Source organism: Euprymna scolopes, chromosome 2 (assembly GCF_053919585.1).
Source record: "Euprymna scolopes isolate OS-2025 chromosome 2, ASM5391958v1, whole genome shotgun sequence".
NCBI lineage: Eukaryota > Metazoa > Mollusca > Cephalopoda > Sepiida > Sepiolidae > Euprymna > Euprymna scolopes.
Genome location: NC_136483.1, coordinates 70,889,408 through 70,908,317, shown reverse-complemented (window position 1 = coordinate 70,908,317; position 18,910 = coordinate 70,889,408). Strand labels below are relative to the sequence as shown.

The following is an 18,910-nucleotide window of genomic DNA, read 5'->3' as shown; positions in this document are numbered from 1 at the left end:
GGTTCAATAAACAAAACTGTAATAAAGTATGAATGTTATTAATAAGGTTATCTCCTGCTTGAGCATGTTAACTTGCAAAGTTTGTATAATTCTAATTCCTAGTGTGATAAAGGGGAAAAAAAACTTCTGGCACTTTTGATCCAAATTCATCAGTTCCATAAAAAAAAAAATCTGTATGATGTGTATACCTGTGACAGAAAGAAAATATTGTATACCAAAAATCATACAAATGGATCAAATAGTTTTTATTTTTAAATAAGAAAATAACATTTTATGGCTAAACTGAGCAATGATCTTACAACACCCTCATGAAAAGAGTCTGAAGGAAAAAGAGAGAAAACTCCTAAAATCTTGTAAAAGTTTAAATTATTTTAAAACTTTTACAAGATTTTAGAAGGCAATTCATAACATGGGGAGTGAGTGGGTGTATTGGAAAAACTCAAATTGGTTTAAAAATGGTTTTCTTTATGAAAATAAAACTACTTACTCAATTTACATGATTTTTGAAATATGAGATTTCTTTCAGTCACTGTTATGTACATCATAGAGATTTTTTTTATTTTTGTTTGTTTGTTTTTTTTGCATAAGAGAAATTCTGGACAAGAACCATGTTTTAGGTTTTTTTTTTTTAAGAAACTCTGACATCAATTAACATTTTCCTTTTCGTTCATTTTTCAGAATGGCATCTAGTTAGAAAGATTGTTTACATACATTAATTAAATTAGAAAAGCCTTTTAGTTGAAGTTATACTTTGTAGTTGGTTGACCTAAGATTTGATATAGCTATCACAACTATTTGACATTATCTATTTTTAAATCTGAACTATTTCTTGACTAATCCTACTGCTACCACACACACACACACACACATAATGGCACAACAGCAAATTTGATTTCTAATCGTCTTATTGTTATTAAAAGCAAACAGAAATATTAATATTCTTAGAAGTAAACAAAAAAGTGAAGAAAATGAAAAAGTAAAGCTAAATGTTTTTGAAAGATAAATTCATGGATAAAATATTAAAAAATAGAACAAATAAAAATCAGAAACAGTTATTTGAGGAAATTTTTAATGCTAGTTTAAAATATATTCAAACAATTCTTACTTGACGTTGCATTCCTAGGTATCTGGCATTTATTAAACCACTTTCCATATGGCAAAGCACATCTATAAGAAAGAAAAAAGGAAAATGAAGAAAGCAAACAAGATGTTGATTTCAAATTAACCATAAGTAAATGAAGTGATAGTTAAAATTTTACAAATTTTTTTAGCAGTAGTTATGTTGGGAAAGGGTGTGTATGTGGTGGTGGGTCATCTTATAAGTAAACAGAAAATACATGCTGAGAGTGAGTAACAGTTGACTAAGAGTTAAGATTGATCAACAACTCATGGTCAGAAAGTTTTAAAACATTTTGACTTCACTTTTTTCTTCTGTCTATTAAAGTTTATATTTCTACTTAGTTTTAGTTATTGTGCTATGCAGATTTTTTTCAATTCATTTATGCTAACACATTCCTTTTTTGGTCTTCAAATAAGATTGGTTTTTGTTTTTTTGTTTTTCTTTTTGTGTATGTTGACAGAATTCAACAAGTTTCTTTCTTTTGGATTATTCAGACTATGATTCTCATCATAGATGCTATTCTCACAACATTTCGGCCAATGTAACTGCCCACCTTCTTTGCGGGAATCGCTTTGGATTCTGAAATCTACATGAACTTTGGAATCGGTACAAATTTTCAAACTGAACCTTTTATTTAACTTTATATAATCTGGAGGAGGGGCAAATATTGTTCTTATTCTATCATTCATGACTAGGTAGAAGTGTTAAGTAATTTACATTTTATTCTAGTATCACCTATAATGAGGATTGAACCTTTAGCCCCCAGAAGACTGTCACTTAGAACTGATTGTCACTCAACAACTTAACCTGTTATGCCATGTGTCCATGTTGACTGAAAAAGGTTTAATATTAGATCAACTGAAACATTGTGAGAATAACTTCCAAAACTGAAGTAATCCAAATTATCAATCCTTATTTCAAAACTTCTGAAACATAATTTCTTGTTTTATTTTTGAAATTGTATAAAAAGCTTTATTAATAAAACTAATAAAGACCTATGCATCTTCTAAGAGACAATGCAAAACAGCTTCATTCTCAATGAATATACAGCACTATCATTTGGTTAATAGTTTAGAATTCAACCAATTTGTTTTTGTTCAAAATGGAAATTATTTTGACAAGAAAAAGGATACAATGTTAGTATACTCACCAAACTGCAAGGCTGATGGGTAAAAATACTGTTCCTGTATTAAACCTGGATCACTGATGAACTTTCGTACAGTTCGGGGATTGATATATGCACACTGAACAAAGAAAGTAAAACATTTTTAATATATAGTTCTTATTAAATAAATAGTTTAAATTTTTAATCATTTTATGGATTTATTGAAAAATATAAACTGAATAAGCACAGGTGGCAATGCAATCATTCAATCACACTTGGCTCATTACTAGTATACAAAAACTGATGAGTTTGAAAAGAAAATATGAAAACTTATCAGCTTTATCCTCTTACACATAAATATCAAATATGGTGGGATATTTTTCTGTAATACAAAACTAATACAGGTAGTATCAGGGATCATTATTATACTGTGACTATTCATGGTGCAATCAGAGGTCAGGATATGAAAAAAATATATAAAGATAAACCAAGACAATGCTTATCAACATGACATCTGATGATCGTCTTTCGTGATACTGACAATTATGCCAATGTTGGTTTTAATTTTAACTTCCTCTTTTACACTGTAGTGTCTATCATCGATTACTACTTATCTCCGTTGACATTTTTCACCAGATTTTATTAGGTAAAATTTGGCTTGTGATATCTTGTAGCATTGATTTATGCCATATTAAAAATCCAATGTAATAAGATTGCTTACATCATTTCTGTGTGTCCAGAAACACATTAAATATAATTGCTTTATGCAATCAATTGTTTTCAAATAGTGCTAAGCAGATTTTTTAGTATTTCATTAAAATTTTTAGTTTGTATGCATTTAGATTTAATAATAGAAGTGATTCAATTTTTTGTGAAAAACAAAAGGCTTACCAATAATTCATCAGGAAGTGTCATGTCAATTACTTCATCCAAACTGCAAAATGCCATATATGGGCATATCCCCGAATTTCCAATGGTTCTGTTAATAATAAAACAATTTAGGCTAACTTTAAAAATCAATAACACAAAAATTCAATGAAAAATGAGTACAATTTTGTTAAAATCCTAATTAACATTAGAAAATTAAACCATCATAAATATTTATTAACATAATTTGATAGTACTTGTGCAGTTTACAGACCATGTTAAAATAATAGCATTATTTCCAAACCCATTCTTAACATGGAGAAGGTGTGTGTGTGTGTCTTTAACTATTCTGTACTTTCATCTAGCAATTTAATAAACAAAAGATATCGTAAAATTTGAATTAAACTTGAAAATCCCATCTAAAAAATAGCATGGTATGTAAACTGCAGGAGCACCAATTTGTTTTTAATTATATAGAAAACTGTTTCACAAGCTCTTATTTACATCATAATTTATGATTTGTTTAAAATAAATATTATAAAAATACCAGCAGTATTTACTCGGCATTGTCTGTGTGAAGACATTGCCATGTGGAGAACTTCAAGAAAAATAATTCAAACTATATTTATATTTTTAAAAAAATGTTTAATTCGTTATAGCTTTTCTTTTATTTTCAAGTTAAATATTCAATTAATAGTAAATAATAATCTTAAATGTATAATCATCAAAATTAGATATAAAAGAGAACACACAAGATCTTGTTTGATAGTTTATTCATACAGATTTTTTTAATGCATGTAATATTAAAAAAAAATAAAAATAAAAACTAAAAAAGAAGAAATATTTTTATCTCACCTGATATTTGAAGGCATTTGTGCATGATACCATCTATTCATATCAAATAGAGCCAAGTGATAACTAGTTGTTCCCGATTTCATTTCATTATCAGCTCTCCAAACAAATACACATAGGCTGAGGTCTGGATTGCAGCTAGCTAAAATATTGAAGAGAAAATAGAATTTCATTAATAAATGATTTCAAAAACAACTTTTATTCATGAAAAGTATATCTACATATAAAATTATAGTTCCTGTCTGTTCACATAAAATTGACAAAATACAGGCTGTGAACATATGAATACGACCAAGATGCCGTCCTCTCTGATTAATAGATGACTGGTGGACGCTTACATTAAACGATGTTAATTTGGAGGACAGAGTCCTTCATCTAATTAGAATCCACCATTCTACCAACTGGTCAAGGCTACACAAAGGTTGATCACCTTCAGCACACTTTGTGGCAATCTTCGTTTTATTTGACATCACTTAGTTCTTGTCAAGGACTGAAACGTTTATTTGATATTTCACAAAATCACTTTTCAGTTCTCATAGTTCAGCATGGGAACAGTCTCTAAATTCTGCTCTGTATGGTTTTATTTAATCATTTGTTTTAAAGTTTTTTCTGGCCATCCAACCTTCATATGTTTAACCACATCCATGCTTCTACGATCGTTTATCCAGAAGGATGAATATTCCACATGACCATAGCAGCAGAATCAATTTGTCCTTGAAATAACTATGCTAGGAAAATGTGCTTTCAATAAATTCTGCTCTTTGATCAGATTTCACATCACAGATCCATCTAATCATTGATCTATCATTGCAAAATCAAGTGAAAGAGGACTGGTTTTAGAGTTCAGTATTCATTGTCGATAACACAACACTTCTGATACAGTAATTGTCTGTATTTTTGAGATGAGGTGTTTTCATTGATTGAGATTGTTGGACTGACTTCCTCATCTTGGTTGTAATCGTCACAACGTTTCAGCTGTTTTGCCCTCCGGCCTTCATCAGGTGTTTTATATCGAACTGGGGAACCGTTTGTTAGGAGTCTCATACCCAACCCTTTATTATTACGGGGGTACCGTGTTTGGACTCCAGCTAGGCTCTGGAACATAGTTGCTGATTCTCTGTTTTGAATGTTACTTTTTACTGCCTTCGTTCAGGATTGAACTCAGCACCTTTGGGTAACTGTAAACTTTGATATAACGTCTAGGACCACTCAGTCACTAGGACAATTCTTAGTTGATTTTTGTTAATGTTAAACCTATGTTGTTATTCAAGGTTTTCTCTCTCTATCAGAGGTGTCCAAATTGCATTCAGCTCTATGCTTGGTTTGCTCAGTAGGTTGTTATGTCTGAGCATGTGAGCTGGAAAAAACAAAAACTAAGGAACGAAATCTCCGACACCTTAACATCGAGTGAAGCCCCGCATGGAGGAGAACATGACCAAAAACTGCATATACTCCATCCCATGCAGTTGCAGAAAGGTTTACAAGGGTGAAACATGCCACCCCCTTAAAGTAAGGGTGGAAGAACACCGAAAAGCGGTAACTAAAGGGGAGACGGAAAAATCGGGTATAGCCAACCATGTCTGGATGTAGAGAGGGGACCATCGCCCCCAATGGGATGAAGTAAAAATAATAAACAGAGAGACCTGCAATATCAACAGTGCAGTAGTTACTGTGACCTGCAATATCAACAGTGCAGTAGTTACAGTGACCTGCAATGTCAACAGTGCAGTAGTTATTGTGACCTGCAATATCAACAGTTCAGTAGTTACTGTGACCTGCAATATCAACAGTGCAGTAGTTACTGTGAGGGTCAGTTTGCCATGCTAAATGTCTGTTGGGCCTATTGCATCATGCTCACTAATAACCCTTGGAAAAATAGAACTCTTGCAAACTACAACTGAAATAATAAGAGACTAGACTCAAGCCTTATCAGGGAAATTAATCTTGAATTAAATTTCCAAAAACCTTCAATCAGGTCTAAGTACATGATTATGATAAAGCTTATCTATACTTTCATAAAAGAGAAAAAGATAATGTATTTTAAACTTCATAAATGCTTATACATACTTTCTTCATGACTGTCATCTATTGGCCGAGCAGGTAGAAAGAAATAAGGGTCCTCTAAAGTGTAGCAATTGATAATATTGCTAGAACACATTTTGGAAAAAGCAGGGTTTAAGGGGTCACAGGAAAGGTCATGTTCAAGTCTTATTCCAATAGTTGACATTTCCTGAAAAAAGTAAAAAAACAAAAAGACTTTAAAATATCAAAAAATGCTATCAGATTTACTGAATTTATAGTTTATTTGATTTATTTTAAACATCAAAATTTGCTATTTATTAGCCAAAGTGTAAGGGTTAAGAATACAAGTCAGAAAATTGTAGTTAATAATTCCAACAATTCCAATAAAAAACTTATTTAACTTTTTTAAAAAATATTTATTTCAGGTAAATGATAAAATAATCAAAATGCAGAATGGCAACTAAAACACAGACATTTTTATTCTCCTGTTAAAATGATACTTCTGTCTGCCCATTTTTCATGATTACCCCATTTAATACATACCTAAAAACATTGCAATTAATGTTGATCGAGGATTGTTTATAGCAAATAAACATTGGAACTAACAAACTTTTTGTAATGATATTAATCGATTTTCTATCTAAATATTAGATTCTGACTTTTAGAACCATTAAGATTAAGGGAAATAATTCTCTTCAAAGTTTTTAAAAAATTATTTTTAGCAAATAATTTTTCATATTAAAATTTGTTAATTTAGTTTATGATTCAATTTTATAGTACAAAATCTTTATATAAATAAATATTTTTATCTCTAAAAAAAAAAAAAAAAAAAATCATCAATAAATTTCATGATACAAAATTATATTCTAACAAGCTGATTAAAATGAAATTTCTAATGATTTTTATCATATTTAAAACTAGCGGGGGGGTACCCGGCGTTGCCCGGGTTTTTAGAGGCATGTGTGGTTGGAGGGGTGGTAAAATTAAAACAAAGCGAAGTAATAACCCTGTTTAAATATTATAAAAACAAACAATGTTGTGAAAAAAAAAAAAGAAAAAAAAAAAAAACAATTAAAAAATTGAATGTGATGCAATACGAACGGTCCGGCGGTACCCAGGTGTTTGAAAAATCCTCAAAAAGTTTTTTTTTTTTTGTGGGGGCTCGAACTCGAATCATTGAGGCGAAAGCGCAAAAAAAAAAAACAAATGTGATGAATTAACTAAAAAGTGAATTAGGTGAAAAATCAATTCCGCAGTGAAGTTTGTTTTGGTTTAGTTTCAGTAGTCTCGCATCACACTTAAATTCTAAATTAATTTTTTTGTTTTCTCGTATTCTAAATGAATTTATTCGTTTTAATTTAACTGTAATGCAAGTGAAATCACGATATCGTTGCATTGTAATAATAGTAAAGAATGAATTGTGTAAATTAAATGTTTAGTTGAAAGTACTAATAAATAAAGGTCATAGTTAGATTTCACAGTTAGTCGCTAAAACCAGAAGTAAAAACCGGTTAGTCCCGCAGGTTGCATCTTACACTAACTAAAAAAAAACAAAAAGAAAACAATAATAATAATGGTGTTTTCGCATTTTTTTTTTAGTTTTATTTTATTATGGGAAAAACAGAAAGCATAAATCAGGGAAAAAAGATAAAAATAAAACAAAAACCAGCATAAATAACCTTGTACGATTCCAAACCGGTGTTTCCTTGTACTGTTCCTTGTGAACGCATCCGCTGCGGTGTAAATGGGGAATGGGGAAAGGAGGAATCTAATAGAGAGAAAAGATGTTGCAACCTCCATTGAATCTAACCGATTTTGGCAGTGGACTCTCACCGGAAAAAATATAGGAATGTACCATTGTCAAGGAACTGTAGAGGTAATAGGCCTATAGCACACCTCAGATAATGTGCTACAGTCTGTACGCATTACATTTGCATGTAATGTCATGATTTTTAATCCTATTAAGGTCAAAATTGGAGGGGAAAAAATGAGTTCATTTTATTTATATAGAGAAGATAGAGAAGAGAAGAGATGAAAACAGGCGAAAATGGAAATTTTCAAAAATCTAGTCTAAACAGGTATTTCAAATAGTATGATATACAAATCAAAATTAGCAAGTTGAAATTTGAAAATAGAAATACTAAAAATTACCTCATAAAAACATTCTTTGTTTGAGTACCACATCCTTTTGTTGAAAGAAAGTTGGTAAAGGGTGATGTTGGCTAAATAACCTTCGCTGGAAAAAAAAATAATTTAGGTTAACAAAATAATTAACATAAACAGAATTATTTGATACATGAAAAAAATTATACATTTAATTCTTTCAAACAGGTTGCAATGGTTTATTTCGGTGGTGGTTTTGTTTGACATCAAAATTTAACATCAAATCTAGTCATTTTTTGGCAAAAAATTTCATGCTTCAAGTTCTTAATATCTTAATATATTTAATAGATTCTATTTTGTATATTTGTTGGCATATATTTTGTAAATAAATAGTTTGCAATTGATCAAATCTATTTAACTCCTATATGAGACGCTGACAGGTACCATCATTCAAGGTTAGAGTGAATTTGGGGATAACAGCAACAGGGGTTAAAGCTCCCAAACTGCTTCACAACTATGGAAGTGAGTAGACACAAAGTGTTCCCAAATTGTTCTCATATTCAAAAATTACGGTAATTGTACATTTTAATCAAGACATTAAAAATGAAAATATCGAAAAAAAAGTTATATAGTACATATCTGTTTTGGAGTGAAGTTCTCTCCAAAAAAAAAAATTTCACTTAATTTAATCAAGTAGTTTTTTGGGTTTTTTTTACAGCAGAAAAACATGTTATGACAGCACGCTGACGGTAGCCATGTTTGGATTTTTAGAACATCACAGGGAGGTAACTCAGTCTAAAGCGCCGACACCCCCTCCCCATGTTAAATACTAGCTTTTCTTCTTGAAAATCAAAACACAGCTACCTTTTGATCAGTATCGTAACAAATTGTTTTTTCACTGTAAAAAAACTACTTGATCAAATTAAGTGAAACTTTTTTCGGAGAACTTCATTCCATAACAGATACGTACAATATAAATTCCCCCCCCCCTCGATATTTTCATTTTTTTAAATGTCTCGATTAAACTGTACAATACCCAAATCACAAAAGTAAAAAGAACTTACTTTGAAGAGTATTCTTGAGCTCCACGTGCTACCCAAATATAACTGAAATTCTTTGGATCATTTTCTGGTTCTTGGTATGCAATGTGTGTGATAGGAACATTACCAGAATCATCCAATCGACTGCTGTACCTAAGAAAAAGAACATTTTTCAATGAAAATATCTATATTATATATTTATTAGTCTGTCCGTTCTACTTTTTCGCAAACTACTAGGCAGATCTGGCTAAAATTTTTTATGGACCTTTGTTATAAGCTGCAACAAACTAAGTATTATGGTATCTATTTCATGTACAGTTAGGTATTAATATTCAATGCAAAAAATGAGCACAAATTTAAACATATTCAATCATCAATTTGGTATAAAGCACCCATTCCAAGTTAACAGGTCATAAATTTGCCCGTTTTTAACAAACTAAAAAATCAGCTGTATTATATCTGCCTGTGCATTCTACTTTTTAGCTAGTTTTTGACGGGCTAAAAAAAAGTTTAGTCTATATTATAGTTCTACAAGTTACTCTGTCCGTTCCATTTTTCTCTGAAACTAAGCAGATTTAGCTGAAATTTGTATGAACTTTTGTTATGATAAGGTGTATTATGTATCCATTTGATGCACACTTTAAAATTAATAGGATTAGTCACCACAATATAACATTTACCCTAGAAGTTTGGCATAAAGCACTCAGTCTAAGTCATCTAACTATAACTTTGACCAGTTTTTAATAGGTTAAAAAGTCTAGTAATTTTTATATGACCACATCTTGGGTGTATATGCTTATAACAATTGTAATCTACATGTTTTTTTTTTTAATAATTATTTATTGAAATGAAAAATAAAACTGAAAAGTATTTGTGATTAAAAAAAAAAAAAAAACGAAAAAAGCATGTAGAACGACAATGTTGGGTAGGTACGCCTTGTACAATCACATAAAATCTAATTTTCAAAAACGTTTATGTAAATTTTATAAACTTACTCAAGCAGTGGTGCAGAAAGACGCCATAACTGAAAACAACCAAAATTGTATCCAACAGCTAAAAGTCCGTTGCGTGACATATATTTAAGGCAAGTCACACAGATTTCATCTGAAAAAAAATTTTTTTAAAATATGTCAATTTCATCCTTTAAGCATTAGTAAAATTATTTTAATGGATATTTATAAATTATTAATATTGTTACAAAAAGACAATAAATTCATCTTGCTTACCAGTTTTAAACGATTTTATTATAGATTCGTCATTGCTGTGATAATTGAAGCTTCCAAGGCTGAAAGAATCCACTGAAAATGAAAAATATTTATGATATCAAAAAAGGGTAAAAACAAAACTAAAAAAATATAAAAGAAAAAAAAAAAAAAAGAAATAAGCATCTCATCATCAGGTTATGGCAAAATTCATCTACTTCCTCAAAAATTTTTCCACATAATGGGTATGTCTTCATACAGTTCTGAGATGGTCAGCTCTCATGACTTTGTTGCATGCTTAACGATTTGAACTTTAATCTCAGCTTCTTCACTTTTCACAATATAAGTATTTTTTTTTGTAAACTTAACATATAACAATTCACTTGCAAATAATGAAATTCAAATCACAAGTAATATTTTAATTCAATATTAAAGAAACAAAAAAAACACAGGGAAGGTTAAAAATTTGCCACCCTTCATTGGTCAAGGACAGTTATTGTCAAACATTGTATTATTGCATTATTAGGCTGTATCATATCGAACAACACAATTATTTTTCTTTTTATGTCATTAAGCATTACAAACAAAGTCTTAAGTTTCTCAAAAATCAAAAAAAGTTTATATAAACAAAATAAATGTCATTAATATTGACCCCATGTCCCATCAAGGAAATGAGGAGAATGAGTGAGGAACATTGTGTCTAGCTCCACCTTTCTTCTTTAAGATGTCTATTTCACATTAGATTTGAATTGCATATTGGTCATGGTAACACAAAATAACTTTCTCCAAGGCCATCTGCTAATGAAGTCAATGACATAATGTCATTTTCTACTCTCACTTTCTTCTTATTTAAATTTTCTAGCTGTTCAAGGTCTGCATTTCTCTGGGGTTTTTGTCTATCTTTTTGTTTTTCCAGGTACATGTGTCTAGCCATGGAGCATGAACCAATCAGGGGATTGGTTATTGGGATTTTACACACCACTCCTGCTGCTTTAACCTGGTCACAGATGATCCTCTGTGCCACTACAGTCTTATCCTTCATATTCTCCACCTCTATTTCCTTGTTCACTGAGAATCCTCTCTCTATACTGGCCTGTCCATGAGAAACCACTAGAACAGTCTTCACAACTTGAAACAGCTTGCTGTAACAAATATCAGTCAGTCTAGAAGTGTAAGCCATGTTTAGTTTCAGAACAGTTTCAGAACAGTAGATGACAATAAATTGAAAGAAAATATTAGTTTTAATCATGCAAAAATTTTACACCATGAAAAATAAATCGTTTCAGTAAAGCTTTCATGATGAATTTAGTGGGTTTGCAGATTATGCTATAGTTGCCAAAGAAATGTTCTTTCATTTCACTAGGAATGGAAATTAATCAGAAGCAGTATGAAGCAAGAAAATGCATTTAGAAAAAAGGAGGTATCATGAGTGATTGATTCGCTTGGAGGTGCAGAAATGGCCAATGTAGGCAATGAACCTCCTTGCGTCATGGGAGACACCCCACCCACCCAAGTTGCACCTTGAACTTGGAAAAATATGCATGTCATTGGTTCAGAATACACTGACCGATTGAAAATATTTCCGACAAGATATTTACAAAGAGTACTTTCTTAAGAACCCTGGCAAATAACTGAAAATCTTCTGCAAGAAAAAAGAAAAAATATATATATATATAACTACGTCTTAACCATAATAGAACAAAAACATTTTGTCATAAAAAAATTATTTATTTTTTCATACACTTCCTCCCCTCCCCAAAATTCCTTAAAACAGTAACATTTCTCAAAAAAAAAAATTTCATTTGTTGCTACATATTTTACAAAAAAATATTTAGAAAACTTACCATAGATTGATTTTTTTTTTAATTATTATATTTCCGTTTTCTTCAAAGAAATTATTATCCAATAAATGTTTTGTATCATGTATTTTTTTTTTCTAGCATTTTAAAATTTTATCAGCGCTCTGCATATTCCAGCGGTTTACATAAGCTGACGAAATATGCCAACACAACATCCACAAAGAAGTAGGTCATTCTCTGCATATGTACCTCATTTATTCTTAGGTTTTATTTTCTCATCCTTTTTTTCTATTGGCATCTTTTTCATTTAAAGTGGTCAATACTTTACAGAGAAAATGAAATTGGAAGAACTCTTGACATAAGAGACTGGGAAGAAAATTAATTGTTTTTCTAGTACAAAGGCATTTATAAAGAGTATTGATACAAAAATATTTTGGCAGAAAGTCTTGTGTAAATAGAGTTTGCTATAAATGTAATTTCAAAATTGATATTTGATTCAAGTGAATTTGTCTTGTTAAAAGTACATTATTTTAGCTATGTAATAACAAAATCAAGAAACAATTTTACTTACTACCAAGCTCCATGCAAAGAACTTGTCTTTGTGACAAAGCTTCATGACGTGTTTGTACAACATCTTCAGTGTCCGGAGAAATATAATGGAGAGTATTAGGGAACATTTCGTCAGACTGATCATGAGTATCTAAACACATATCTACAAACAGAAAGAGAAACAGTTAACGAACAATTACAAAATGTATATCAACATAATTTTGTTACAAGTTGATCAATGATGATCATGTAATCATATGATGATGGGCAACATCCATAATGAACCAACAGGATCATTATATATGTAAATACGATTTAAATGATGTTTATTAATATTATTGAAAAAAGATTTCACGTGTGACCAAGCATTTATATAAGTGGTCCTATCAATCAGTTACATTTTTGTTTGAAATAGCATTTTCATTGCTACATGTGTAGATTGAATGGACACATTTTTTGAATTGATCAGTTATTTTTCTCCCTTCAAACAATGACAGATGGAATCACACACAAAAAAAAAAAAAGTATGAATATAGATTTTAAATGAAAGGTAAATTTGCATATTTATCATCTGTCCATTTAGAGAAAGAATTTTCGAAACCGATAAATATGAGCTCAGAATAAAACATTAAAGCACAAAAGCATGCAATGTATGTACACATGTATATTTAGAGAGAAAGAGATATTTTTCTTTAGACATTCTCAATCTATTTATTTGATAATCATACAAAAGTACATGCACACATTGTCCTTTGTTTTTATGTTTTATTTTTGTCTCATTTACCTTCTAAAATATCCAGAGAATAAACAAATTCCTTTAAATAATAAACTGATAATTTTTTAATCTTTTGAAGAAGAGATTTAGCTCAAAATATTGGTCATTTAAAAAAAAATTGTTGATATCTAACAGCAAATTGATGCCTTTAACAAAGCATGGTATGGCTTCTGACCAGCTCAATTCTGTTGTTGGCGTTGATTTCTCTAATTTTTTCTAGAATAAGGTACTTACAGAAGAAACCACATGAAGGTGACCAACATCTATAGTGAACCAACAGGAGTTGAATTTTGCACACCCAGGTCACCAGTCCACATCATTATCTACCTCAGCATCACACAAATTAGAGATTACAGGGGTTTTCTTTTTAATCTTTAATTTTTTTAACAAACATTTGTTAAAGGCATCAATTTGCTGTTAGATATCAACAATTTTTTTTTAAATGACCAATATTTTGAGCTAAATCTCTTCTTCAAAAGATTAAAAAATTATCAGTTTATTATTTAAAGGAATTTGTTTATTCTCTGGATATTTTAGAAGGTAAATGAGACAAAAATAAAACATAAAAACAAAGGACAATGTGTGCATGTACTTTTGTATGGTTATCAAATAAATAGATTGAGAATGTCTAAAGAAAAATATCTCTTTCTCTCTAAATATACATGTGTACATACATTGCATGCTTTTGTGCTTTAATGTTTTATTCTGAGCTCATATTTATCGGTTTCGAAAATTCTTTCTCTAAATAAATGGACAGATGATAAATATGCAAATTTAAAACTCTAAACTAGAGATTTGTATATAGATAAAAGAATATGACAGTAAGATAATATAGATGAAACTATTACTTACCAATCAAATACACATGACCACCTTCAGTACCAACAGCAACGATGCCATAGAAACAGCTGAGATGTTCACTAAACGCCCACACTGGGAAATCATTGCCAAGCAGACTTGTGATGCACTCTATGCTGGTTACCTAGAAGATCAATAGCAATCGAAATATTACCTCTTGGCGTTGTCAGACAGTGTTTTTGGTTTTTTACTTTCATTTTTGTTCCACTCATTCAATCGGTCATTGTCTGACAATGTTTGGTTGATGCAGATCACAACAACCTGACCAGGACTGTCTTACATTTGCAGATTGATACCCGTCCTTAATTTTCAAGGCCAGTAGGACAGCATTTTACTTACAGTACTTAATATTCCATGAAGACAGGAAAATGTTATTCATTAAAAAACAAACTTTCTCACCTGAATTCTTTTCATTAAAGAAGAAAATTGTTAATCTATTCACTAAATTTGCAAAGAAACTATATCTAAAAAAAAAAAAAAAAGAAGAAGACTATTTTTTTGAAAATAACGAATGTACCTTAGTTAATTTTGTGTTTATGAACAAAATGAAATATTTTTAATTTAAAAAAGAAAAAAAAATCATTTGAAGATAAGATGGATCTATCATTTATTATATTTGAAAATACAAACTTTTGATTCCATGCATTATTTTAGTCTCATGAATAAAAGAAACAGTAGTTGATTTTTGTTTTTATTTCGACTAAGAGTTTTAATGACAAAATATCAACATATATTTTTTTTTTAATTTGGGTAAACTTTTGAAAAACAAATCATTTTGTGGTATCTGTGAAAACTGGCCTGAACATTTTAGTGAATTAGATAAGACAAATATTTTCCCCAGATACTGAGACATCATTTTTTTCCGATGTATTACTTAATGGTTTTCATTGGTTGACATTTTTTTTTCGAGTTGAAGAAAAAATAAATTTATATGCATGCATGTTGTTTATGTTATCATCTGAAGTTTAAAAAAAAAAAACACATGGTGACCCCTGAAGATCATAAACTATTATATTGGAAAAAACAATGTCTCAATATCAGGAAAACTATTTGTTGGTCCAGTTTTAAATGAGATATTCATTTTCAGCATACTTGAAAACCTATAAAAATCATCAATTTAAAGATGCTTGTTCATTTGGAAATAAACTGCAAACTAACGAAAAATCATTCTGGATCTGAATTACAACAAAGACACCATGACTTGAATCTCACTACTTAGAGGGTAACATCTATTTTCACTGTGGGAGCAAGTGGTCTAATGAAAAAAAAACAAAAAAAACTTAGATACTATATCTGGAAGACCAAATTGCAGTGAAGTTTAAATAGCAGCTCTTAAAGAGATAACATCCTTAAAGAGTCATTGGATAAAAATTTAACACATAGCGAAATCAAGTATTAACTCCAGAAGGGGATCTCTTGTTCTCTTCAAACTAAGTTAAACACAAATGGATTGAAATGCGAGTACATGATTGCGACACATTATTTTCTTTGTTATTGGTTCTATTTGTATCCCAGAATTCTAATGATCGCTGTTGGGTATGTTATAGTTATTTGAATTTTGCAAGAGTTTGGCTTAATAAATATTGATAAAAGTTATTTTTTCAGGTTTTGTTTGGCTAATCCAATTGCTCCTACCACAACTAATATTAATTTCTTACAAGGACCAAGTTATTCTGGTTCTGAATTGTCATGTATGGATTAAAACGATATATATATATATATCTCGACACACACAACCTGTTTTAAAATGAAATAATTTTGGTTACCATTTACACTTGCTGCTATCCAACTGGTGAAAGGAGATATTTCTTCTTTTTCTCGTGGGAGGTCACAGTTTTAGTTCACATCTAAGGGATTCACTGTAACTGTCTCATCCCAGTATGCAACACTCAATATTAAAAAAGTTTATCTTTATTGTTTTTATTATTTTGGGGTTTTATTAATACATGCCAAAGAAAAATGAATTAAAAATCACATACATTGTAAAAGTTACAAAAAAGAAAATCTAATTAAAAAGTCGCAAAAAGAAACAGAAATCGGTACTTCTGCAGTTTAATACATGTTTATTACAGCAGGCTGTTTTATCTTCTTTCTTTCTTGTTCATTTTTTTTTATTGACTTCCCTTTGCACGGTATAATCCGGCGTCTGCCAGACATTGCCAAGTGAGACTCGTGGAAAAACTGATTTTAAACTGCAGAAGTACCCAAAAATCTTAAAAGGTAAAGTTTTGTACACCGTTTTCCAATCCTGTATTTTTATGTGCACCTGATTGGAAAAGTATCCACGTGACTATAATTACCTTGAATGGGATCTCAATAGCCTTTACTACTCTGGATAGATTGAGATTGAGTACACAAACAAGACCAGCGATGGAGCTATTCTTTAAACCAACCAGTAATCTTAAAGAATCTTCAGCCCAATATTCAGCTACACACTGTATTGCTACCTCAGAGTCATGCAGCATCAGTCCAAAGTTCCATGCAGCAAGTCGATTGTGCGTGTCAGTTGAAACCACTTCAAGGATTGAACCACTATACATCCAGCAGACCTTACCATCTGAAAAATTAATATATACAAACTATTGACAAAGTTTCTTTTTCATTTTCTTGTTGGTTTAGATCAATTTTAGCATAGAACTAAAATGCAAATATTAACAGAAAAAAAAAAATCAAAATCTTAGTCTAAGTATGAGGACTTCATAAATGAAGATAATTATACATGTTCACACAAACAATTCATTTGAATTTTCCTTCATTGAAAATGATTAAAATAACTTTTATACAACTTTATCGTTAAAAAAAATGAGAATGATTACATTTTTTTTTTTTTGTAAGTGCATTCCAATATCTAGGAAATACATATGAAAAGGTTTTTACATAAAAGGATTAGAATAGTTGTTTTAACATCATTTAAATTGACAACAAATTTGGACAGAGAATTTAAGCAAAAATCATTTTAATCTACCTTTATTATTATAATGCTTGAGAAATTTGAAATTTAATTAAAGATGGGGAATTAATTTACGATTTAATCCTCCCCAATTCTCTGCCTGGGTGGCAAAACCCTACTGGTAGGCAAGTGACTAAACTCAGAGATGATGCCACCTTAGCTCCTGTTACAATATTGTAAAACTACAAGCTCATTTTTATTTTCTTTATCAAATCAATTGCAGGTTTTCAGGATCCTCTGTAGTCTGTCACTGTTTCCAATATGAACTTATAAAAAATACGATTTTTTCTTAGTGATTCTGTTTATTCATTTAAAAGTTTTTGTGTCAGACTTCCATTCTCTTTCGTATTATTCTAATAGTGATGTTAATAAGACATAGAAAAATATAAATTCATCAACATTTGATCAAACTTTCAGACAACAGTGATTACCTTTAGAAAGTGAACCATTTATGGAATGTTTGTGTTTATCACTGGACGATTGCAAATTTGTACAAATGGCTGGTTGAAAAAGCATCACTGGGTTCACCAGGGAAGGTGTACTTCCAGGACGCATCTTGGAGTTCTGAAATAAAAAGTTAATAAAACACATTAAAACAATACTCACCAATTGCAAAGATGAAAATTTTTGCTTTTAATAAAGAAAAATTTCTAATTTTAAAATGTTTCTCTTGTCATTTGTTAGTTTATAATTTCAGGATTGTTTATCAACAGATTAGATATTTCAAGGAAAGAAATGCACCAACTATTTATTGTATTTTAAAAAACAATCATTTTTGTATCATCTTAACTACTATTCCCATTTTGGTTCTTATATTTGCAATATTTCAGTTTATGTAACTTCAGACCTTCTTCAGGTACATATTACTAAACTTGGGAAAATAACAACCAAGATTAGAATAGTAGTTCAAATAATTCAAATTATCAATCTTCATCTAAAAAATTTTTAAATATAATTTTCTAGTTAAAATTTACAATGATCATCAATTGTTCAAGCACAATTTTCAGATAGATCCATTGCTACTAAATTATAAAAATGTGTGTGAAGTTGAAACATCAATTATAGAGAAATGGGGAAGTCTTTTCCTCAGAAGAAAAATCTGCTCTTTTACTCTTAAAAATAATCTGAACCCAACTTCTGTTGATTTCTAACTTCTGTTTAAATGAATTCCATTTTTTATCAAATTTTGTGAATTTGAGGGTTAAGTTTTCATTATATGATTAGTGCCTTTAATCAGATCAGAAATAATATTAGATTAGTTGGACACTTTAAAAAAAAAATTTGTAGAGAGATAAAACTTTATGGCAGGATAAGCAGTAGACAAATCTTTAGCAATTGGTTGGTTGGTTGATTGTTTTTATCCTTTTGGGATTATTTAATGCTGAATCTAGTCATTTTGGAAAAGGTTTCTATGCTTCAAGTTCTTTATATCTTAAAATATTTATTCATTGAGTTTAGTTTGATTTGTAGAAAAAAAGTGTTTCCACTTTTGACTTTGCAGAACATTATTAGATTTTACAAAGGGAAAGGAAACAAAAAACAATAACATCAATGTTTGATGCATTTTTGAATCAGAAAGCCAGTGTTTTTAGACAGCCTGATTTTGTAGCACCAGATGCCCTAACAGGTATTATTACTTTAGATCAAAATAGACCTGCGAGCAACGGT

The 18,910-nt window shown here is 30.1% G+C and overlaps 1 protein-coding gene across 3 annotated transcripts in view; it reads right to left on the bottom strand.

The window, feature by feature from the left end:
* LOC145292159 (uncharacterized) overlaps positions 1-18,910 on the bottom strand; it is a 90,259-nt gene that overhangs the window by 59,294 nt on the left and 12,055 nt on the right. For all 3 annotated transcript variants that reach the window (XM_080138318.1, XM_080138328.1, XM_080138337.1), the window contains exons 2-14: positions 17,674-17,806; positions 16,593-16,849; positions 14,287-14,416; positions 12,682-12,822; positions 10,336-10,407; positions 10,105-10,213; positions 9,134-9,262; positions 8,118-8,202; positions 6,012-6,174; positions 3,948-4,086; positions 3,117-3,204; positions 2,271-2,364; positions 1,106-1,167 (exon numbers count right to left, since the gene is read on the bottom strand). In XM_080138318.1, the coding sequence (XP_079994444.1) occupies positions 1,106-1,167; positions 2,271-2,364; positions 3,117-3,204; positions 3,948-4,086; positions 6,012-6,174; positions 8,118-8,202; positions 9,134-9,262; positions 10,105-10,213; positions 10,336-10,407; positions 12,682-12,822; positions 14,287-14,416; positions 16,593-16,849; positions 17,674-17,797 (1,593 nt within the window). In that variant the 5' untranslated portion in view covers positions 17,798-17,806. The remainder of the gene's footprint in view (positions 1-1,105; positions 1,168-2,270; positions 2,365-3,116; positions 3,205-3,947; positions 4,087-6,011; positions 6,175-8,117; positions 8,203-9,133; positions 9,263-10,104; positions 10,214-10,335; positions 10,408-12,681; positions 12,823-14,286; positions 14,417-16,592; positions 16,850-17,673; positions 17,807-18,910) is intronic.